Source organism: Megascapheus bottae, chromosome 28, assembly GCF_031878675.1.
Source record: "Megascapheus bottae isolate mThoBot1 chromosome 28, mThoBot2.hap1, whole genome shotgun sequence".
NCBI lineage: Eukaryota > Metazoa > Chordata > Mammalia > Rodentia > Geomyidae > Megascapheus > Megascapheus bottae.
The window spans coordinates 9,276,016-9,299,155 of record NC_143536.1 but is presented as its reverse complement, the minus strand read 5'-3'; the positions used below and the strand labels follow the sequence as shown (position 1 = coordinate 9,299,155).

The 23,140-nt window shown below is 51.8% G+C and overlaps 1 protein-coding gene across 5 annotated transcripts in view; it reads left to right on the top strand.

Annotated features, from left to right (window-relative positions):
• Acacb (acetyl-CoA carboxylase beta) overlaps positions 1-19,964 on the top strand; it is a 76,964-nt gene extending 57,000 nt beyond the window's left edge. For 4 of the 5 annotated variants that reach the window (XM_090320313.1, XM_090320314.1, XM_090320315.1 and 1 more), the window contains 22 exons: positions 123-179; positions 427-468; positions 1,917-2,132; positions 2,824-2,979; positions 3,856-4,059; positions 6,019-6,174; positions 6,781-6,903; positions 7,002-7,271; positions 8,349-8,446; positions 9,575-9,695; positions 10,335-10,445; positions 11,564-11,707; positions 12,793-12,913; positions 13,792-13,888; positions 14,124-14,220; positions 14,727-14,862; positions 15,658-15,835; positions 16,747-16,859; positions 17,332-17,486; positions 17,872-18,042; positions 18,141-18,277; positions 18,509-19,964. In XM_090320313.1, the coding sequence (XP_090176439.1) occupies positions 123-179; positions 427-468; positions 1,917-2,132; positions 2,824-2,979; positions 3,856-4,059; positions 6,019-6,174; positions 6,781-6,903; positions 7,002-7,271; positions 8,349-8,446; positions 9,575-9,695; positions 10,335-10,445; positions 11,564-11,707; positions 12,793-12,913; positions 13,792-13,888; positions 14,124-14,220; positions 14,727-14,862; positions 15,658-15,835; positions 16,747-16,859; positions 17,332-17,486; positions 17,872-18,042; positions 18,141-18,277; positions 18,509-18,635 (3,030 nt within the window). In that variant the 3' untranslated portion in view covers positions 18,636-19,964. Of the gene's footprint in view, positions 1-122; positions 180-426; positions 469-1,916; positions 2,133-2,823; positions 2,980-3,855; positions 4,060-6,018; positions 6,175-6,780; positions 6,904-7,001; positions 7,272-8,348; positions 8,447-9,574; positions 9,696-10,334; positions 10,446-11,563; positions 11,708-12,792; positions 12,971-13,192; positions 13,725-13,791; positions 13,889-14,123; positions 14,221-14,726; positions 14,863-15,657; positions 15,836-16,746; positions 16,860-17,331; positions 17,487-17,871; positions 18,043-18,140; positions 18,278-18,508 lie in introns of those variants that run through there. The other variant, XM_090320316.1, reaches the window with a different exon arrangement.
• Positions 19,965-23,140: the final 3,176 nt, after the last annotated feature.

The window sequence follows — 23,140 nt, the reverse complement described above, 5'->3', positions numbered from 1 at the left end:
TGTATAGTATGTTTTCTAGACCCATCCTCATGATAACATACACACAGCACTGGGTTCTTTTTAATATTAACGTAATAATGTATATAATAAATAGCATTCCATTGTATCTTTTTAAAATGTAGAAACATATCCTCGTGGATTATGGTCTCCGAAGAATCACATTCCTGATTGCCCAAGAGGTCAGTCACTGCTTAAGCATCAGGGTGGGTTTTGTGCAGAATCAAAACCTTGGGGCCATGCTTCTGATCCTCATTCTGTGTGGCCAAGAAGCAGAGAGAGATCCATGGTAAGAAAAGAATGCTTTCCGAATGCTTTGTTTCAAAAACAGACTGAGTCATCACTAACAGTAACCAAGCACAGGTGGGAAAAAATTCACTGGATTCTTCACTGGAGTTTATTTGTCTTTTGTGTGGGTTTCTTTTACAGAAAGAATTTCCCAAGTTTTTCACATTCAGAGCAAGAGATGAGGTATGACTCTGAGCAGCAATCCTGTTCTCTTCCTGGCATGCGGGCACTCATGAGGAATCTGTCCTCTATCCAAAGGGCGGCAAGGATACACTGCATCTTCCATGATTTCCCATCTCAAACTGACATTCTCAGATCCTACCCTTTCACTCAGGGTCTCTGGCTTGGATTGGTTTTTCACTTATAGGTTTATTAAATAATATAGGCTCCTCCTCTCCCCTCTTTCTTTTCTGTGCCAGTCTTAGGGCTTAAATGCAAAGCCTGGCCACTGTTCCTTCACTTTTTGTTTTTGTTTTGCCAGTCGTGGGGCTTGAATTCAGGGACTGAGCACTGTCCTTGGGCTTTCCCAAGGCTAGTGCTCTACTGCTTAAGCCACAGCCTCACTTCTGGCATTTTCTATGTATGTGGAACCTAAGAATGGAACCTGGGTCTTCGTGCATGTTAGGCAAGCACTTTACCACTAGGCTAAATTCCTGGCCCCTGTTCCTTCACTTTTTCTTTGCACAAAGCTAGCATTCTACCACTTGAGCCACAGCTTTACTTCTGGTTTTTTGTCCTGGAGATAAGAGTATCTTGGACTTTCCTGCCTGGGCTGGCTTGGAACTTTTATTTTTTGTGGGTCATGGGGCTTAAACTCTAGACCTAGACAGCATCCCTGAGCTCTTCAGCTCTAAGCTACTGCTCCACCCCTGGAGTCTCAGCCCTACTTCCCTTTTCTAGTGGTTAATTGGAAATAAGAGTCTCATGTTCTTTAGTGCCCTGGCTGGCTCTGAACTTCAATCCTTAGATCTCAGCCTCGTAGGAGCTAGGATTACAGGCGTGAACCACTGCTCCCAGCTGGCTTTGAACTTTGATCCTCAGATCTCAGCTTCCTGAGTAGCCAGGATTTTAGACATGAGCCACCAGCACCTGGCTAGTTTCTTTTTTTACTTACATGCTCATAGACCAGTGGTTGGCAAACTGAGCCTTGTGGATCAACTGTCTGTTTTACAAATACAGTTTTATTGAAACCCAGACACACCCATTTTCTACTGTGGCCTTCCCACCAAGTGGCTGTGACTAGGGTTGTGTGGTTCATCACCCTAAAACATGTGGTGTCTGGTAAGAAAAGTTCACTGGTTCCTGTTATAGAACACATAGGCTCATTTCCAACAGAGTCAAGACTCCACCACGTTCAAGGTTTTGTATTTTAATTAATTCAGAACTAGACTTTCTCAGCTAAGCTCCAGACTCTTGAGCCTTGGTTATTGCTTGCAAGGAATACTGGCTTCTGAGCACCCAAATCTCTGCAGTGCACCATGGGCCTGGACCATGGCCTGCAGTTACTCTGTGCGTGCATGTGTGTGTGTGTGTGTGTGTGTGTGTGTGTGTGTGTGTGTGTGTGTGTGTGTGTGTGTGTCCGTGTGTCCCATCTGCCCAACCATCCTCTCACTGGCTGGCCTGGTCTACAGTTTGCAGAAGACCGAATATACCGTCACTTGGAGCCGGCCCTGGCCTTCCAGCTGGAGCTCAGCCGCATGCGCAACTTCGATCTTACCGCTGTGCCCTGTGCCAACCACAAGATGCATCTTTACCTGGGTGCTGCCAAAGTGAAGGAAGGAACAGAAGTGACGGACCACAGGTTCTTCATCCGGGCCATTGTCAGGCATTCAGATCTGATCACCAAGGTAAAGTGTCACAGGGTGGTTCTAGCTCCCTTCCTCTGCACTCGAAACATACTGCCTTGGTCCTCTCCCTTCCCTGAGTGCTTGCTCTGGACCTGGGCTCTGAATTGCATGACTAGAGATCGGAGGGTACACGGGGCACACACAGCCCCACCTCAATGACACTTTAGCCTGACCCTTGGATCTGTTGGTTGTATCCTGTGGCTCTGTGTTAGGAGGGAGGGAGAGTGTAGAAAGATGCCCATGTGCTCACGGAATATCTTGTGTTTACTGATTGAATCAGTGATCATTTTATGTTGTTTCTTGGTTTTAGAAAAGTCATAAAGGATTACATTGTGAAAATTTCACACACTATGCTTTTGTTTGGTGGTTCATGGGGCTTGAATTCTGGGCCTGGGTGCTGTCCCTGAGCTCAAGGCTAGTGCTCTACCACTTGAGCCACAGCACCACTTCCGGTTTTCTGGTGGTTAATTTGAGATTAGAGTCTCATGGACTTTAGTGCCCAGGTTGGCTTTGAACTCCGATCCTCAGATCTCAGCCTCCTGAGTAGCTAAGATTACAGGCGTGAGCCACCAGCACCAGCTCATAAATGTGGGTTGATGGCTGGGCAGTGGAGGAGGGGAAACGCAGGCTTTGCTTCCGACCAGCCACGAGCCCTATGCCCAGGGTTCACATTGGCTTCCCCCTTTGACAGGAAGCCTCCTTCGAGTACCTGCAGAACGAGGGCGAGCGGCTGCTCCTTGAGGCCATGGACGAGCTAGAAGTGGCCTTCAATAACACCAGCGTGCGCACCGACTGCAACCACATCTTCCTCAACTTCGTGCCCACCGTCATCATGGACCCTTTCAAGGTCATACCTTTGTGGTGGGCGCTTCCCCCACCTTTCCTGGTTCACCTGGATTTTTGGGCTGTGGCCTAAGGGGGTGTGGCCTAAGTGGGCGTGGCCTCCAGACGCATGTGCAGTTGAGCCCCAGCTGCTCTGTTTCTTCCTGGAGCCAGATTTCCTCTGTGCCCTGCCTGGCTTCATGGGCACACATGCCTAGAATGCCTAGACAGAGCTTTGTCCTCGCGTGGGTTCCAGTCCTGGGTGGGGAGGGAAGTCGGCACAAGTGAGCTAGGAGGGGAATGAAGGCTTGATCTGTCACCAGGCTGATCCAGTGCTATCGGAGTGGGCAGACTCCCATGGCGCTGATTCCCGCATGCCAGGGGCGTCCCCAGGGCATCTGTGGGGTGCAGAGGTTCCAGGCCAATACCCTGGCTTCACTGGTACTCCAGTTTCAGAAGAAACTCGTAGAGGATTGAGGGGCGTGGGAAAGTAGGTGGCCTCGCTCCCTTTCCCTCAACCTCTCTCCGTGTCCTCCATGGTAACTAACTCCGTGGTCAGGTGCTTTCCTGGCGTACCTCAGGGCCCTGGGTTCAACCCCCAGCTCTGCCAAAAAAAAAACAAAGGCGACAGGAAAGAGGCATGCCAGTCTGGCTGCGTACTTCAGAGGGCAAAATGAGATGGTGGCTCTTCAGTACTTGGCCAGATGTTTTCACCGTCTTTAGCCTAGCCGATGGTTGGCAACATGAAGACTGGGTCTCTGCGGTTTGCATCCAGCCCACTTTACCATGCTGCGAGGGCCGGGTGGGCTCTGGCGGGCTCTGGCGTGGGTGTGGGGGCCGGCGTGATGTGTTGGGAGTAGGGGTTGGCGACGAGTGGACCCGGTGTGCTCGCTCCGTGCAGATCGAGGAGTCAGTGCGCTCCATGGTGATGCGCTACGGCAGCCGGCTGTGGAAGCTCCGGGTGCTGCAGGCCGAGGTGAAGATCAACATCCACCAGACCACCACCGGCAGCGCCGTCCCCATCCGCCTGTTCATCACCAACGAGTCGGGCTACTACCTGGACATCAGCCTCTACAAGGAAGTGACCGACTCCAGATCCGGAAACGTGAGCCTGGGGCCTGGCTGGGGAGAAGGGGGCATCACCATCCGAGCGGAGGCGGGCTGCTGGGGGCACACCAGGATATTCACCAAACCGGTGGCCGTGGCCTTCGGCCTGGCCCTGGTTAGTAGGGCTGGCTGAGGCCATGGGCATCCTGAGGTTGGATTCCCCCCCTCCTTTGTGGGCTCACCTGAGGGAAAGTTTTCCCCAACTAGGTGATACAGCAGACTTTTTCTTTTAAGTCTTTAATAAGGGGCCTAGTGGTGGCCTAGTGGTAGAGTGCTCACCTATCATGCTCGAAGACCTGGGCTCGATTCTCGAGAACCACATTCACACAAAAAGCTGGAAGTGGCACTGTGGCTCAAGTGGCAGAGCACTAGCCTTGAGCAAAAAGTGTCCAAGGACAGTGCTCAGTCCCCCAGTTCAAGCCCCAGGACTGACAACAAACAAACTTTAATAATTACTTAAAAATAGTTATATGAAGAGGTTTGCGTTCACAATGTCAATTTATGAGTGCAGTGTATCTTGATCAGAGTTGCTTCTCTTGTCCTCTTCCTAAACTTTGTTTTTATATGTTTTTTTATTATTATTATAAAGGTGATGTACAGAGGGGTTACAATTACGTAAGTCAGGTAAAGAGTACATTTCTTTTTGGACAATGTCACCCCTTCTCTTGTTCCATCCCAGTTCCCCCCCAGCCCCATCCTCAACCATAAGTTGTAGAGTTCATTTTCAACATAGTGTCCAGTGAGTACCATCACTGCATGTTTTCACACTTGGTCCCTCCATTTCTGTGCCTCCCCTTACACTCCCAAAGACAGATAAATAACAAAGAACAAAAAGGGAAATGAAAATAGCAAAAAAAGAAAAAACAAAACCTCCTATTTTTGTTTCTGAAACTTTTGTGAACTAAAATTTATCTGCATGTATATGTATATGTATATACATCTATATATGCATGCATGTACAGATATGCATATGCTTATGTAAATATAAGACTTTTTTTTGTTTGGCTTGGATTTGTGCCAGGCTTGTGGTTTGAATTCAGGTCCTGGGCATTGTCCTTGAACTTTTTTTCTCAAGGTTAGAGCTCTACCACTTGAACTACTGCTCTACTTCCAACTTTTTGGTAGTTAATTGGAGATAAGAGTTTTACAGACTTTTCCTGCCTGAGCTGGCTTTGAACCTCCATCTCCATATCTCATCCTCTTGAGTAGGCTTGAGTAGGTAGTATTATAGGCATGAGCCGCTAGTACCCATCCTAAGACAAATTTTGATAAAGACTCAAAACTGTCAAGAAGTTGCAAGACTTAGTACGGAATATGAAACAAGATGGAGATTCCCCGGATGTCCTTTGCCTTGCTATCCCTATAGCACATTTTACCCATACCATGTCACCAAAACAGGAAAATAGCTAATAATGGTTCAAGCATGTAATCCTTGCTACTCAGGAAGTTGAGATCTGGGGATCCAGGTTCTGAGCTAGCTCAAGTGGACAAATCTGCAAGGCTCTTACCTTCATTCAACTGGCAAAAAGCTGGAAATGGAGGCATGGCCCAAGTAGTAGAGCACTAGCTATCAGCTGGTACCCCCCCCTCCCCCTGGCTCACACACACACACACACACACACACACACACACACACACACACACACACACACATACACCAAAACTCAGGGAATTAACACAGGTACAATACTGTTAACTACCGATCCCATTCAGAGTTTGGCAGTTTATACCCACTTGGGGAGTGTATGTGTGTACATATGGTTGTAGTTTGGTTGTGTCCCTGTGTCCCCGGGGATGAAGTGAGCCCCGGCATCTTCAGAACTGGGTATGTTGTGCTGGGACTATGCTCCGCTCCCCTGTTGGGATTCCACTGAGAGCTGGGAAGCAGTCAGCCAGGCTGGCCCTGGGTCTCTGGGGCCTGCCTCCTTCACTCCTTTCTCCTTCCTTTCTGGTTCAGATCATGTTTCACTCGTTTGGCAATAAGCAAGGGAGCCAGCATGGAATGCTTATTAACACCCCCTATGTGACCAAGGACCTGCTTCAGGCCAAGCGATTCCAGGCACAGTCCCTGGGAACCACTTATGTCTATGACTTCCCAGAAATGTTCAGACAGGTAAGTCCTGAGCAGGGGAGGGACAGGGCACTGCCCCCAAGGGCTCTTCTGACCCTTACTCTACCAGAACCCAGCCCCCCTGTTTCTTAACCCCAGCAAATAAGGTCTTCTTTGGACAAGGAAAAAAAGTAGCCAGGTGCTGGTGGCTCATGCCTGTAATCCTAGCTATTCAGGAGGCTGAGATCTGAGGATCAAGGTTCAAAGCCAGCCCAGGCAGGAAAGTCTAGGAGCCTCTTATCTCCAGTTAACCACCAGAAAACCTGAAGTGGCACGGTGGCTCAATTTGGTAAAGCAATAGCCTTGAAGAGCTCAGGGATAGTGCCTAGGCCCAGAGTTCAAGCCCCACAACCAACAAAAAAAAAAAAAAAAGAGGCTGAGGCAGGAAGATCACTTAAGATCCAAAATTGAAAAACAAACAAACAAGCATGGGCAAGGAGCTATGAGAAAGTTGGTTTGGAAAGCCACTTGCTGGATGCTTAGGTGTTTATTACTTTGCATATTTCATGACTACAAATGAAAGAACTAGGCCACTATCTTAGATATCATGATCATTGAACTCTAGCTTCCCTGCTGACAACTTTTTTTTCTCTTCCTTTTCTTCCTCAGGCTCTCTTTAAACTGTGGGGCTCCCCAGACAAGTACCCCAAAGATATCCTGACATACACTGAGTTAGTATTAGGCCCTCAGGGCCAACTGGTAGAGTTGAACCGACTTCCTGGAGGAAATGAGGTAGGAGCTGGGCAGATCCCAGTCCTGGGCTGGGGTTAGCCTCTTCCTGCTGATTCCCAGGAGACACATCTGCTTCCCTGCCCCTTCACCTCTGCCAGGTGGGCATGGTGGCCTTCAAAATGCGGATGAAGACTCCAGAGTACCCAGAAGGACGGGACGTGGTTGTTATCAGCAACGACATCACCTTCCGTATCGGGTCCTTTGGCACCGGGGAAGACCTTCTGTACCTAAGGGCATCCGAGCTGGCCCGGGCAGAGGGCATCCCCAAAATCTACCTCGCAGCCAATAGCGGGGCCCGTATCGGCCTGGCAGAGGAGATCAAACACATGTTCCAGGTGGCCTGGGTAGATCCAGAAGACCCCCACAAAGTACGTCATGAAGTGGGGCTGCCATTCAATGAGTACAGGTTAAGCACTCCTAAGAGAAAAAAAAAAAAACCAAACAAACAGTATATCCAAGGTCTTAAAATTGTATTAGGAGGTGGCAATTAGTGGGCCCCCCCCAAAAAAAATCTATGAAGGCTTTTATCAAAGCCAGATGCAGTGCCTCAGGCCTATTATTGTAACTACTCAGGAAATTGGGAACTGCAAAAAGTTAAGGAGACCTCATATCAACCAATGAAAAGCTGGGTTTGGTGGTGAATGCCTATCATCCTCACTACATGGAAAACATAAATAGGAGGACTTGTGGCTTAGGCAAAAAGCAAGATCCTTGAAAAAGAATGGAAACAGCCAAGGATGAGGACATAGCTCAAGTGTCTGAGCACCTGCTTAGTCAGCTCCAGGCCTTCCATTCACCCTACACTTTTTAACAGCTTTAATCCTTTGGTGGGAGGGGGCTGAATGAAAGACATTTATAAATATCAAGCTGATCTGCACAGAGCCCTTTCTGAATGCTGTACACCAAGAACATACACACCCCCACATACAACACAAGCACAAACCCAGTATCTGCACAAACTCAACCCAACACACACACACACACACACACACCACCTACCTAATTTGTCTGTAAACAAGAGGAGCAGGAGACTGCAGCCTCTACTGAGAACAGACCTGTGGGTTTTGAGGCTTGTTAACATGGGTTGATGCACTATGAGCATCCACCCCTCCAGTGTTGCCATTTAAAATTACACGGTCACTGGGCACCAGTAGCTCACACCTGTAATCCTAACTACTTAGGAGGCTGAGATTTGAGGATCACAGTCCAAAGCCATTCTGAGCAAGAAAGTCCCCATGAGACTCTCATCTCCAATCAACTACCAGAAAACCAGAAGTGGCACTGTGGCTCAAAGTGGTAGAGTACTAGCCTTGAGCAAAAGAGCTTAGGGACAGTGCACAAGCCCTGAGTTCAAGCCCCAGGACCAACAAAAACACAAAACCTATACAATGGCTGTCATGCTGGGGCAACTAGACTCCTAGGCTCACTGAAGTATATTTCTTAAGGGCTTTAAGTACCTGTACCTGACCCCCCAAGACTACACGAGAGCGAGCTCCCTGAACACCGTGCACTGCAGACACGTCGAGGAAGGAGGAGAGTCCAGGTAAACGGCCCACCAGGCACCCCAACACTTGTTCCTGGTTCATCATCCAAAAGGAGTCACCCTTTTCTCAATGTAGTTCATCTGGAGCAGGGAGAATTAGACTGGATTTTCTCCATGTTGGAGTAGCCAGAGGCTCATAGTTTATGTTCAAATTATCCAAATGGATGCAGGTGGGTTAAGATAGGGGTCTGTTCTTTGAGAATCACCAGTGGCTCCCCAGTTTTTTCTCTTAGTGGGAAAACCAAATCAGAATGTTCCAGAACTGATTTTTTTAAGTGTTGATACGTGGATGTGGAAAACGATAAACAAAATCTGCAGTCCAAAGACGTTTGGAAGGTACTGAATTAAGTGACCTGTAACAAAGCATCTTTTCTGCAGGCCTTCTCAGAGCCTTTGTCATGCTGAAGTGCTTGGTGAATTTGAACAAGGTCTGGCTATATAGTATACTTTAATTTTGTATCTTGTGTATGCACTAGTCCTGGGACTTGAACTCAAGGCCTGGGCACTCTGTCCTTAAGCTGTTTTGCTCGTTTAGTCCTCTTACCACTTGAGCCACAGTTCTACCTCCAGCTTTTTGGTAGTTCATTGGAGATAAGAGTTTCATGGACTTTTCTCCCTAGGCTGGCATTGAACTGCAGTCCTCAGATCTCAGCCTCTTAAGTAGCTAGGATTACAGGTCTGAGCCACCGGCACCTGGCTGTATGCTTCATGACCATGGAGTCTGGATTGATTGATTGATTGATCATGGATTCAGCAGTTTCCCATGTGTGCCTTTGACCACATCCAAATCTAGATTGTTCTGTGAAAAATGTGGATGGAGTGACATTTCACTGAGACCCTCTAGGGGGCGCCTGTCTTTGGCTGGAAGACATCATTGCTGATCTGTTTAGATATGTTAGTGCCCATTGTGAGGGCTCTAGACCCCCTTCCCTTTCTTTCTCCCTCTTCTCCTCTCACTCCCTCCCTCCTTTCCTTCCTTCCTTTTTTTTAAATTTTAATTTTACCTCCATTTATCCTATTTCAATACTTCTTCCTGCTCCTGGCTCCTATCATGAGTACTGCGAACAAATGCACTGACCCCAACCATTCCCGGGTGGAGTGCATTCTAGCCGCCTCTGGTTCATGCAGGTACGTGGTCACCGACATCATTGGGAAGGACGATGGCCTGGGTGTGGAGAACCTCAGGGGCTCGGGCATGATAGCTGGGGAGTCCTCCCTGGCTTACGAAGAGATTGTCACCATTAGCATGGTGAGTCCCTTCCTTAGTCCCTCTTTCTTTCCCTTTTCAATGTTCAAACCGTCACAAAGCAGCGAGGAAGAATCGCAAGCCACTCCTGCCAATCACCAGTAATACAGCCATTCCTGGGCTCTCTGTCTCCCAACATTCCCCTCTCAGACTTCTCTACCCATGATCCTTCAGGGCCCTCCCCTCCTTTTTCTGACAAATTAAAGAAGCAGTTACCTAAGTGGGACTTGAACTCACTGTGTAACCCAGGCTTGCCTCCAACTTTTGATACTCCTGCCTCTCAGCCTCCCAAGTGCTGGGATTACAGGAGTAAGGAAAGGCCTGGAGTCTCAAGGTCCTCTTCAAGGCCATATGCCCCCAATGACCTAAAGACCTCCCACTAGGCCCAGCCTCTTAAAGTTCCCACTCCCTCCCAACAGGACCAAGTTGGGGGCCAAGGCCTTAACACAGTGGTGGACACCTGAGATCCAAACAGTAGCCAAAGCCAAGCTCTGAGGAGTGGCTTGAAGAATGAATAGCCTCTCAACTGGCCTACATCAAGTTGCCACTGGCTAAAACCTAACGTTCATTTGTGCCCAGCAGTGTCTTGACCACTCTGTCCCATGGGGGTGGAGTCCTTGTAAAGCCGTTCTGTCTCCACAGGTGACCTGCCGAGCCCTGGGAATCGGGGCCTATTTGGTACGCCTGGGCCAGAGGGTAATCCAAGTAGACAATTCCCACATCATCCTGACAGGAGCGAGTGCCCTCAACAAGGTGATGAGAACAGGGCCGTGGGGAGCCACTCTGCTGTCCACTTGTGGGTCCCTATTGCCCTCTCATGGGATTTTCTCAGTACGAAACACGTTTTGTTCCTCCTGAAGCGAGAACTATTTTCTATTTGTAGTTGTCTGGGGACTCTCATGCTCCCAAATAAGTTGTTCTTTAGGAACTAAGTTCCTGATTTACTTTTTTGGGGGGGCGGGGGTGGGTATAAGTGGTGATGGTCCTGGCATTTATGAACTCAGGGCTTCACACTTACCAGGCAGGCACTCTGCCATCTACCACTCCAATCATACATACTCCCATTCCCTTTTGCTTCCATTACTTTGCAAATAAGATCTCATTTGTTTTCTTGTTGGTCTGGACCACAAGTCTCCTGTTCATGCTTCCCGAGTTACCTGGGTTGATGGCATTAGCCACTGCATTCAACTTTTTCTTTATTAGTTGAAATGAGGATCTTTACTGGCCTTGAACCCCAATCCTCCTGATCTCCACATTCCAAGTAGCTAAGATCACAGATGTGAGTCATCATGCCCTACTAGTATTTTTTTTTAACTTTAAAGTAGCATTCTACTTTGCAGGAAGCTTAGTAAAGACCTCCAAAGCTGTGTTGCTGCATCCATAATTTTGGTGTGATTCTCCCCTGTGTTCTGAATTCCCATGATTAACCTTAGTGACTGTGCAGTTGTTTTGAAATACTGAAAGGTTTTCTGCGTTGCTGTGCAGTCTCGGTATTTAATGTTCGCTCAGATCCCTCGGAAGGGCTCAAAGTCAGGCTCTGATGGAGACAAGGGCCTTATGTATCTCAGGCTACTCTTGAGCACACTAACTACATAGCCCAAATTGGCCTAGAACTCATGATCCTCCTGCATTAGCTTTCAAACTCTGGGATTCCAGGCATGGCCACCACATCAGAAAACTTTTTTGAGATGAGTTGTGTGTTGGAATTGCTGGAGCAAAACAACAAAAATGTCATTGGCTACATATGCCTGGGGGCTAAAGATTCAGACGTGGCCGGTCTGGGTGAATGGGGAGCCTGTGGATGAGCAGATGTGCAGTAGGCAGAAGGCCTGAGGTGTGCTGGACTTCCTGACCATGTTGAATGAAAGCAGGTCCTGGGAAGAGAAGTCTACACATCCAACAACCAGCTGGGCGGCGTGCAGATCATGTACCACAATGGCGTCTCTCACATCACCGTGCCTGATGACTTTGAGGGTGTCTATACCATCCTGGAATGGCTGTCCTATATGCCAAAGGTACAGTGCGAACTGGGCAGCTCAGCCTGGGCAACCAAGCTCATTTGCTAATTGGTGTCCCTGACACTTCCAGAATGGAGCTGGAAATGCTGCCCATGTGTCTAGGTTCCCGCTCCCCCCACCCCCGCTTCCCGCTCTGTCTGTCTCTGTCTCTCTGTCTCTCTCTCCTTCCCCCATTTTCCCTTTTTTGTTGTGGAGCTTAAACTCAGCTAACCCTCAGCTCTTTTGTGAAGTTAGCACTCTACCACTTTGAGCCGCACCTTCTGGCTTTCTGGTGGTTCATTGGAGAGTAGAGTCTTAAAGACTTTCCTGTTCAGGCTGGCTTTGAACTGTGATCCTCAGATCTGTCTCCTGAGTAGCTAGGATTAGAGATGTGAGCCACTGGTTCCTGGCCCAAGTTTACTTTTCCTCCTTTTCCTTTCCCTTTCTGACACTGGCCCTATCCTAGCTGTCCCTTGCTCTTTGGGTGGCAGAGATGGGTCACCAGCAGGATTCTCTCTGCTGGCCTTTTATGCAGGGTGACTGCTTCTCAACAGCACTGGACAGTGAGCCTCATCAGCCTGGAATGGATTCTTGACTTCCTCTTCAGGACAAATGGTCCAGTGGTTCTCTTCATCTCCCCGAGCCTTAGTTTGCTCATCTATAAAACAGGATTATTCTGACAATGACATGAAGTGATGCTCAGGGCTCAGACTTGGTGGCACCAGAGAAAGGCTGTTTCTGATTGTGTGGATGACTTGGTTTGGCTGGCATTTCTCTGACTAGACATCAGCTGGGCATTGGTTTGTGCCTCAATTTCTCAAAGCCTAGTTTCTGCCCTTCTACAGCAGTAGCATCTCTCTCCTGACTTTCATTCCTTTCCCGTCTTCATCAAATCCATCTGGACCCTGAAGTACACTCAGGCATCCAAGATTCTAGATTTCAAAGAATCTGTGGATAATCCTCTTTGCATTTGCCAACCAGAACAGCAGTCTCAGAAGCCCTAGGGAGAGGATAGCACTGCATAAGTAGGAATAATCATAGCCTGAGTAGGCGCATGCACACATGGTGCATGTCACTGACAAATGCTGACTTTTAAATCACAGGATAATCACAGCCCAGTCCCCATCATCACGCCCACTGACCCCATTGACAGAGATGTGGAGTTTGTCCCATCCAGAGTTCCCTATGACCCCCGGTGGATGCTTGCAGGACGACCTCATCCAAGTAAGTGTCCAAGTAGTTTGCCAGGGCCCTGGGAAAAGGACTGTAAAGAAGACTTAGGTGGGGGGCCGGGAGTTTGGCCTAGTGGTTAAAGTGCTTGCCTAGCATGCATGAAGACCCGGGTTCGATTCCTCGGTACCCCACATACATAGCAAAAAGCCAGAAGTGGTGCTGAGGCTCAAGTGGTAGAGCTCTAGCCTTGAGAAAGTCCAAGGACAGTGCTCAGGCCCTGAGCTCAAGCCCAGGACTGGCAAAAAAAAAAAAAAAAAAAAGAAGACTTAGGTGGAAGCAGGGATGTTCGTTCCCTTGTTCCAGAGGATGATGTGGGGGGGAGGGCAGGGAGATTTCACTCCATGTTTCTCCTAAGCTGTGAACTAACAGGGGTTGGAATCTCTTATTTCTGGAGTCAGTAGTTACAGAGGAGACCCAACAATGGTGGTGGACTCCCTCCCTGAGCTGCTCTGGGGTCCTCCCTTCCTCCTTCCCTCCCCCCTTCTCTCCCTCTCTCTTTCCCTTTGATTTGGCTGAATACTTAGAAAAGGTACTCAGCTTCCCAGGATGAATGTCTTCTTATACACGCATGCACACACAAGTTCCCTCTCGCCCTGTCTGAAATTCAGAGATGTTGCTGTCCTCTGAAGTTCTCTCTCTCTCTCTGTTGACAGGGAGTTAGGTGTTAACTGAATAGGTGTTGCAGCCATGTTTGGCTTGGTTTTGGGTAGCTTGGAGAGGGCTGGGATTGCCTGGCTGTGTCAGGCGAAGGTACTTGGATGATGATGTTGATGTCAGCTCTGCCCCTGGGTGTATCCTGGGGCCTGCGCCAGCCTGGCCTGGCCCCACCCTGCCGTGCCCAGCCCCTGCCCCTGCCCTCCCACCTATAGCACTCAAGGGGGCTTGGCAGAGTGGATTCTTCGACCATGGCAGCTTCAAGGAAATCATGGCAGCCTGGGCCCAGACGGTGGTGACGGGACGAGCCAGGTGAGTGGACAGTGCGCCCAGGCCTTCCTAGGCATTCCCACTCCCCACACATTGCTGGAAGGTTCCTAGAGCCCAGTGACTCACTCCTTTTGATTATTTTTTTCTCACATGTAAGTGCTCTACCCCTGAGCCCTGCCCCAGGTCCCCAACAGCCTGTCCTTCAGCATTGCAGCCCCCAGAAGGGCCTGTGACCCCTTTGGGGATGTCACCCAGCTCCCATCCGCTCGCCTTGCAGGCTGGGAGGCATTCCCGTGGGTGTCATCGCTGTGGAGACGCGGACTGTGGAGGTGGCCGTCCCTGCAGACCCTGCCAACCTGGACTCAGAGGCCAAGGTGAAGGGCTGTGGCTGTGGCTGGGACTCCACCAGCAGGACAGGGGCCCTTCTGAGGTGGCTATGACCTGCAGCCTGTCCCACAGGAGCTTCTGGACAGGGAGGAGGGTGGACACATCTCCCCCTGTGAGATGCCTGGCATTCTATGCTGTCCACTTCTTCTCCCCACAGCTCCCTTCCTGTGCCCACCCTGCTGCTGGCTCCGTGGCAGGCAGGCCGCATCCTGTCTTGGGAACTGTGCCAGGTTGGCTCCTGGGCACAGCCAGGCTGAGACCTGTGTGATTTGATTACTATGGCACCATTCTAATGGTGTGTGGGGGAGGGGTCAGAGGGACCCTTGCCCCCTTGCTGGGCTGCAGTGAGGGTCTCACAGGGTCCTGACTGATGCGTTTGGAGCCCTCCTTGAGTCCTGGCTCAGGAGTTGGAGGCTACAAGGACCAGGAAGTGTGGCTGCTGTCTCTGGTTCCCCAGGGCTGCTGTGTGACCTGCACCGGTTCTGTGTCCCAGATCATCCAGCAGGCTGGCCAGGTCTGGTTCCCTGACTCGGCGTACAAAACAGCACAGGCCATCAAGGACTTCAACCGGGAGAAGCTGCCCCTCTTGATCTTCGCCAACTGGAGGGGCTTCTCTGGCGGCATGAAGGGTAAGGGCCCCATGCCCGCCCCCCTAGGCTTCCATTCACCCTTCAACTTGTGTCCTGACAGCGCCACCTGGAGGCTGTCATTGCCTAGACGAGTGGCTGAGCAGTGAGGGCTGGGTAGGTCGCTGGCCCCTGTTTGAGATGGGAGGATGTGCACCTGTCCGCCTTCCTCCAGCTGCTGGGCACCCACAGCCTCGTGCCAGGCTCTGAGCCACCAGTGTGGCTTGGGGGACTGAGTGCCAGTGATGGGGAGCAGACAGATCCACATGCCCTAATCAGCTGGGGTGAATGCTCTGAGCCTGTTTCCCTCCTTTGTAAAAGGGAGAAGAGAAGCACCTAAACTCACTATGAGGGTTCCATCTGTGGGTTTTTTCCTGTTTGTTTTTGTTAGTAGTGGGACTTGAACTCAAGACCTGGGTGCTGTCCTTGACCTCTTTTGCTCAAGGCTAGCACTCTACCACGCTGAGCCACTGCGCTACTTCCAGTTGTCTGGTGGTTCATTGGAGATAAGAGTCCAAGGCAGTGAGACTCTAGCAGATCTCAGATCTCAGATCCTTAGATCTCAGCCTCCTGCATAGCAACCGGCACCCAGGCCCTTTTGTTTTTATTGTCACTGTGGTGGTGGCTGGGTCCCGGAGGGAAGTGTCTGGATGAGACGGGCCGAGCCCGTAGGTGAGGTGTAAGGGCTGTGCCTCGCCTACCCTGATTCCCCGCCCAGAGCCCCTGCCTGGATGTGCTCACAGGGCCCCTTGGGTGACAGATCCGGGGCTGCGGGCCTGAGCCGGCCTTGCTTTGCAGACATGTACGACCAGGTGCTGAAGTTTGGGGCCTACATCGTGGATGGCCTCCGGCAGTACACTCAGCCCATCCTGATCTATGTTCCCCCCTATGCCGAGCTCCGAGGGGGCTCCTGGGTGGTCCTCGACTCCACCATCAACCCCCTGTGCATTGAAATGTATGCGGACAGAGAGAGCAGGTGGGTGTGAGCACCTGGCAGGGGGTTACAGGGTGTTATGGGCTGGTATAAGCACTCTACCACTAGGCCAAACTTCCGGCCCCGAGATTTTTTTTTTTTTTTTTGACAGCAAGTCTTTTGGAGAAATGCCTGAAACCTAGTAACTGATGCCTTCGTAGTGAACACTCAGCTTTCTACATTTGTGCTGTATATAAAGGCCTTGATAGTAGGTCTACCTAAAATGTAGTTCACACCTTCATTCATTGACTCAGTGGATGTGGATTGAGTTCCAATTTTGTGCTGGACTTTTCGTTGAGTGTTGTGATATGGTGGCAACTGAGTCAGGCCTCTCATGCCTTGGTGCTAAGGTCCACATGGATTTCTGTTGACCTCAGTCCTCCAGGGTGATTCAGAATCTTGAACTATATCACTTTTCACTCTGGCCACCAGGAAGCTTAGAGCTCCCTGTGGTATTCCTTCAGGCTAGTGGGAAGAAAGAAGCCAAGGAGCCTGAGGGGTGAGTGACAAGGCTGGAAATAGGCCGATCATCTGGTGCTACAGTGAGAGCTCACTGTGTCTTGTGAGCTATAAAGAGACCAGGAACTGTGTCTTGGTCCTAGGAGACCAGAAGTTAGGAAAATCGGGAAGGATGAAGTCCAAAGATCAGGACTCAAGTCACAAAGAAAGTTGAAGGGTTTTGCCACATTCAAGGAACAGTAATTTAAAGAGTTGACTTAACCTTTCCCTCTGCAGATAGAAGACTTAATCCTTCCCTCTACAGATAGAGAGGCAGAGGACCAGAGGTGTGGGTAGGAAGAACTGAGAATGGGTCTGGGGACCTCTAGTGTCCAGCCTCCAGCTCCCTCTGCCTCCCTAAATTGGAGCCAGTTAGACAATGCCCCTTGCCTCCATCCTGCCTCTTCTCCTCCCAGAGCTGGGGTTCTGGAGCCGGAAGGCACAGTGGAGATCAAGTTCCGAAGGAAAGACCTAGTGAAGACCATGAGAAGGATTGACCCGGCCTACAAGAAGCTTGTGGAACAGCTGGGTAAGAGAGGCCCAGAGGCAGTGCCTTGTGTCGGCCAGCAGAGGCCCTCAGGGTCTGTTGCTGGTAGGTTTGGGTATGTTCAAGATGAAATGAAAGGGATGGGAGTGTGGCAAATCCAGATTTCAAAGTAAAAGGAAAATACAAAAACAGATGCAATACTTGAGAGGTTCTAAAAAGGGTCTCATTTTGCACATCTGAGAGAGAGAGGCGGGGGGGGGGGACACTGCAGCTCACTCCAGTGATCCCAGCTACTTGGGAAACCATGGCGGAAATAGCGCAGGGCCCCAGTACCAACACACGTGCACACCCACAGCCGTGGATGGCATGTTGGAAAGCTTTGGCTGATTGAAAGCAGAGGCCCACATCTCCTGGGGCCAGGCCTGTCCCTTATAGATTCGTTTGTCCTTCTGGGGATGGTCCCCCACCCCTGCCATCCTGACCGTCCCCTCCCTCCCCCACCACTGGCTCGCAGGGATGTCTCAGCTCTCGGACAGGGACAGGAAAGACCTGGAGGCCCGGCTGAGGGCGAGGGAGGAGCTGCTGCTCCCCATCTACCACCAGGTGGCGGTGCAGTTCGCCGACCTGCATGACACGCCCGGCAGGATGCTGGAGAAGGGCGTCATCTCAGTAAGGGCACGCAAAGGTCACTGGGTTCTGGAGGAGCCTGGGCAGAGGCTTGGGGCCATGGGTGTTGTCCAGGAGTGGGGGGATCCTGCAGGCAGCTAAGTTTGATACCCCCTAGTCTAACCTGTGCTGACTCCCTTTGCACCTGGGCGAGGTTTAGAAGCTGGGGTCCTGCAGTGCCTGCCCTTGCATCCTGTCTCTCATGGGCCTACCCAGGCCCAGCCATCCATCCGAGGCACTGGGATCCCTGCCTACCCAGCATGGCTCCCTGGCATGCACCTGGAGGATTGGAGTGCCTGTGGTGGCTGGGCTCTGTGCCTCACTTTGCCTCACCCCCAAGAGTGCAAGTGGCTCCAGGGCGCCCTGTGCGCTGCCCTGTCTGCTGCAGGACGTGCTGGAGTGGAGGACCTCGAGGACTTTCCTGTACTGGCGGCTGCGCCGGCGGCTCCTGGAGGATCAGGTGAAGCGGGAGGTTCTGCGTGCCAGCGGCGAGCTCAGCCACGACCACGTGCAGTCCATGCTGCGCCGCTGGTTTGTGGAGACCGAGGGCGCTGTCAAGGTGGGTCCTGGGCCATGGGGGGAAGGAGGGGTGGATGCCAGGCACTGGGGACTTGAGACCCTGGAGGTGCATCCAAGCCACACCTGTGCCCCCCCCAGGCCTACCTGTGGGACAACAACCAGGTGGCTGTGCAGTGGCTGGAGCAGCACTGGCCGGAGGGTGAGGGGCTGCGCTCCGCCATCCGGGAGAACATCAAGTACCTCAAGCGGGATTCGGTGCTCAAGACCATCCAGGGGTGAGTGGATCACAGCCGCCGCTGCCTCTGGCTTCCTGGGGCCGGGGAGGCTGTGTGCTCATGTGTACCCCACCCAGAAGGCCCCCGATTTCAAAGCCGGAGCCTGGGCCCAGCTACTGTGTCCCCAGAGCCTCTTCTCTGCTCCATGCCCTGGGGACTCTGTCATCTAGGGGGCCATTGGACAGAAAATTGAAATGACCCAGATCCTTCTCTGTCCCCCTGTCCCCTCAGTCTGGTTCAGAAAATCCCAGAGGTGGCCGTGGACTGCGCCATCCACCTGAGCCAGCACCTCAGCCCTGCCCAGCGGGCGCAGGTGGTGAAGCTGCTGACCAGCGCCGAGCAGCCCGGGTCCACCTGAGCCCACAGCCGCCAGCCCCAGGCCCCCAGGGGACGGAGCCTGGCCGCACCCACCTGCTGACCATCGGCCCTCTGACAGGACCTTGGGGGTTTGTTTGCTTTAAAAAAAAAATCAAAAGGAAAGCAAGAAGCAATGCTGACCCTTGTGCCGGTGCAACTGCTGGGCCCCTCCAACTCCTGTCAGCAAAAGGTCCAGGCACCTCCTTTCCCAAGGGGGGCACCCCCTCTCTGCACGGGGAGCGGGGGGCAGGGCTGATGTCCGTTCTGTTTGTCTTCAGACAACGTTTGGCTGCCGGGCTGAACTGAGGCAAACACAGCACCCAGTTTCCTCCATGATTTGGGAGTGTCTGGCAGGCAGAGCTGCCTGCCTTCAAGCTCCTTTTCAGTCACACAGTGGCATCATTTATTCTAGGATTTTTTTTTTAGTTCCAAGACTGGCACTTGATGGCACTTCTCATTTCTTTCATTTGAGTCCATGGGCCAAGGGAAAAACTCGGCAGGGGGGAGAAAGAATCTATTTTTGTAATGAGGCCTATCAGACACTGTCCACTTATACCCAGGAAAGGATATGAGTGGTTATTATTATTATTATTATTATTATTATTATTATTTTGAGAGAATAAACATCATTTCATTCCTCAAGTGGATCACCATGGCCGTCCTCTCAGCAGCCCAGGCTGTGAACACATTAATATTCTCTGTGTCTGAGAGAAAGCCATGGTGCCATGGGTCTGGGGGCAGCTGGGGGACTCTTCCCCAGGCCCTGCCTGCCCTGTGCGCCGCAAAATAGCCAGGATCAGCCCCTCACAGCCACCCCATTGGATCCACTGTCCACCCTGCCTGAGTTGGGAGGGCAGAGGCAGAGCCTGCCCCGCTTACAGCAGGGCCTTGCTGACCACCATCTCCTTGGCCTCCACATCCACCTTGGAGCCACCGGGCACCAGGATCTCTGAAGACAGGAGGGCTTTGTGAGCGCCACAGGGCACAGAGGTCTGCGATTCTCCCACCCAGGCCACTGTTGGATGGGAGTGTAATGTGTCCTGTGTGCAAATCCCACGAAACTGCCACACGCCAGGATACTGGAGGATGTCCCAGCTCAAAACTCAATGCATGTGGTGATCAGCCAATGACAGCCCTGGCCAATAAATGGCAGGTGGGGAGGGGCGGGAGAGAAGAGACATCAGCCTTGTCCCACCTGGACGCTGGGCTGGGCAGGGAATACTGCTTTGGGAATCAAAGACAAGCCAGTGACCAGCTGCTACCCTGAAACACCAGGCTGCTCAGCCTCCCGGGAGCCCTGCAGAATAAACTATTATTTTTTTGAAGGAAATACTTTGACCTTGACTTACTGTGAAAGCTAGACAAGGCAGGTCAGCCACCCTTTGAGCTCTCCATCTTCACACACCAGACCTGGAGGATACTCCTGTCTCCCAGGCTGGGGATGGAGGGGGCATGGGGGAGAGGGAGGCAGGGGTGAAGGAAAGCTGAGGATCCACTTCCAGTTCCCAAAAATCTTCCCCTTTCCCAAGCCCCGGAAGGCCTTCTTGCTCATTATTTTTGGAGACCCCGTCTTGTAGATTTCTCTGTCAGGGATGGCTTTGAAACCACAAGCCTCCAGATCTCAGCCTCCTGGGGATTATAGAGGTGAGATAGGATCTCTACGTTTTGTCAATGCTGGCCTGGAACTCATGATCCTCCTTTTCCCATGTCCTTCCCTAGTAGCTGGCATTACAGGTGTGCACCACTGTGCCTGGCTAAGTCTTGTTCTCACCGGCCTCCCCTCACACATCACAGAGGGAAAAACAGACCCCCCACTCCCCGGTGCTCATTGGTCTGTCTCAGCTCCCAAGGTTTGCCCAGGTGCTGCTGTCCTGGCTGCCATGCTCACACCCCCTTGCCACCAATTCACTCCCTGCCACTTCCGGTGTGGTGCTGCCAGCCTGATCGCTGCAGACCCTGGAATCCATGGAGGAAGAAGCAGTAGGCAGCAGCGAGGCTCATCCCTGGTGAGAAGGGACCTAAGGTATGTCTGCCTTCTTCCCCACCCATCCATGCCCCAGCCCTCTAGCCCCCAGCCTCCTCCAGTGCCACCTACACTTTACTCTTCAACTGTGCAAAGGCAGAGGGTTCCTTTGGTCTGAGTTGGAAGAGTGTTCCAGATTCTGCAGCTCATGGACTCACTTTGACTTAGCTACAGCCTCCCCCGCCCCTGTCCACTCCCTTCTCCCCTCTCCTCCCTCCCCTCCTTCCCCCAAGCCTCTTCCCAAAGTCAGCAGAGTGCTTATTGAAAACAGGCCTCATGGCTACACCTCACCTGTAATCCCAGCCCTGGGGAGGCTGAGGCAGGAAGATGGCGAGCTCCAGGCCATACCTTGGGCTATGCAGGCAGAGACCCTGTCTCCAAACAAAACTTTAATTGCCCCCCTGTCAGCACCCCGTGTCTAGCATAGGCTGGATGTTTGCAAAACTTGAAAGGGCCAAATTGTTGATCATAAGCTGCAAGCTTTCCACAGCTGGGCAGAGGTGCGAGCCAATGAAGAGAAGGGGCCTGAAGAGGAGGAGGAGGAGGATTGGGAGGAGTCCCCATCCCGTCCTCTCTCCTGATTAAGTCCACCCCTAGGGCTCCGGCTGAGTGGACAGGCAGGGGCAGCTTCCAGCCCAGTCACCCTGTGGAGACAGCGTGGGGTCCTAATTACATAACAGGTGCCCATTTTGCTTCAGAACTGCCACCTGGACACTGGGGATTCTGAAGTCAGAGGCCAGGCGTCTATACCATAGGTAGAGCTTACTCGGCTCCTTTAGGCTTGTCTCTGGCCTCAGTTTCCCTCTCTGTGAATAGACCACTATCATAGTGGTCTAGAATGGGTCTCACAGGACCAACGTGCCGCAGGACTGTGAGGTCCCCCCACTCACCCCCTCCACGACTCCAGGGGAGAATCTGTTTGCCTCTTCCAGCTTCTAGAGACCCTGGTTCCCTCTTCAAATCCGGCCCTGTGTGCTCTCCAATCTGACGCCGCCTCCCCTGCCTCCCTCTCTCATTCAGGCCCCTGGGGACCACATCAGGCCCAGCTCACAGGTTCCCGGATTCAGGATGATTATTCACTCTTCTCTTGGGGGTATGACAGCCTTGCCCCATGGGGGCAGGAGGAGTAAATAGGGATGAACTGAGTTACAGCACCCACCGTGAGAAATCAGGCTCCAGCTCTGTGTGTGGCAGCAAGGGCTGTGAGTATTTAGTTGTTGAAATGTGGATGGTGTTTTGTGAAAGGAGAAGAAGGCACCATGACACCTGAGCCCCAGTTTTCCCATCCTGGAAATGGAACTGCCGTGCTCTCAATAGTTGGTGTTTGGCCCCAGCAGCGCTGCCTGTGTACGTGTGTGGCTTGTGTGGCTCAGGGCGGCACATGGCAGATATATGGATAGTGCCCAACTCCAGAGAGGATCTGGACGGGGCGCCACTTACTCCCCCTGCCTTTGGCTCCTAGGGCTATGGGTGTGACTTGGGCTCTGACTGGAGTTTGTGATTCCTCTGATGGTTGTTTTGGGCTCCCACCTGCCTGAAGTATAAGGACAGCTACCAGACTCAATCTCCCTCTTCCACGATGTGACTCATGGCTCCTGCCTTGTCCTTCTAGCTTAGCACCCCAGCAGAAGGGAGGGAACCTGCACCCACTGGGGTGACTGAGATGGCCTTGCTCATTCTCCTTCAACTAATTGCTGGGGTGGCTGGGGGCTGTGATGATCACAGCTCCAGTGGATGAGGCATGGGGTAGGGTCACAGGTGCTGGGCTGCTGCAGATCCCCCTGCACCCCTGCTGAAATGCCCCCCTTCAGCTACCAGCCACCACCGTCAGCCACACCCTTCCTTTCTCTGAGTCACAGAGCTCTGTGTGCTGTGAGTCCTGTCTTCTGGCAAATCTCTCTCTCACTGGAGTGGCTCACGCCTGTCATCCAGCTACTCAGGAGGCTGAGATCTGAGGATTGTGGTTTGAAGCTAGCCTAAGCAGGAAAGTCCTGAAACTCTTATGTCCAATTAACTACCAAAAAGCTAGAAACTGATGCTGTGGCTCAAGTGGGAGAGCACCAGCCTTGAGCACAGAAGCTTGGGGATGACACCCAGGCCCAGAGTTCATATTCCCCAAATCAGCATACACACAAAAGTCAGATGCCAAATCCATGCACCCTGCCGCTGTAATCTTGGGGCTGGATTCCTCCAGGTCTCCATTTTTTCCTTTATTCTCCAATATGGCCATAATACCTAGCTAGTTAGACAGCATCGCAGGGCTATGAGGAGGGTTGGATGCGTTCGCAGCTGTAGCCAGCACAGAACCTGGCATACAGTGGGTACGTAAAAGCAGTGCCCCAGGGCCTAGGAGTGTGGCCTAGTGATAGTGCCATGCACGAAGCCCTGGGTTTGATTACTCAGTACCACATACACAGAAAAAGCCAGAAGTGGTGCTGTAGCTCAAGTGGTAGATCTTGAGAAAGGTTGAGGACAATGCCCAG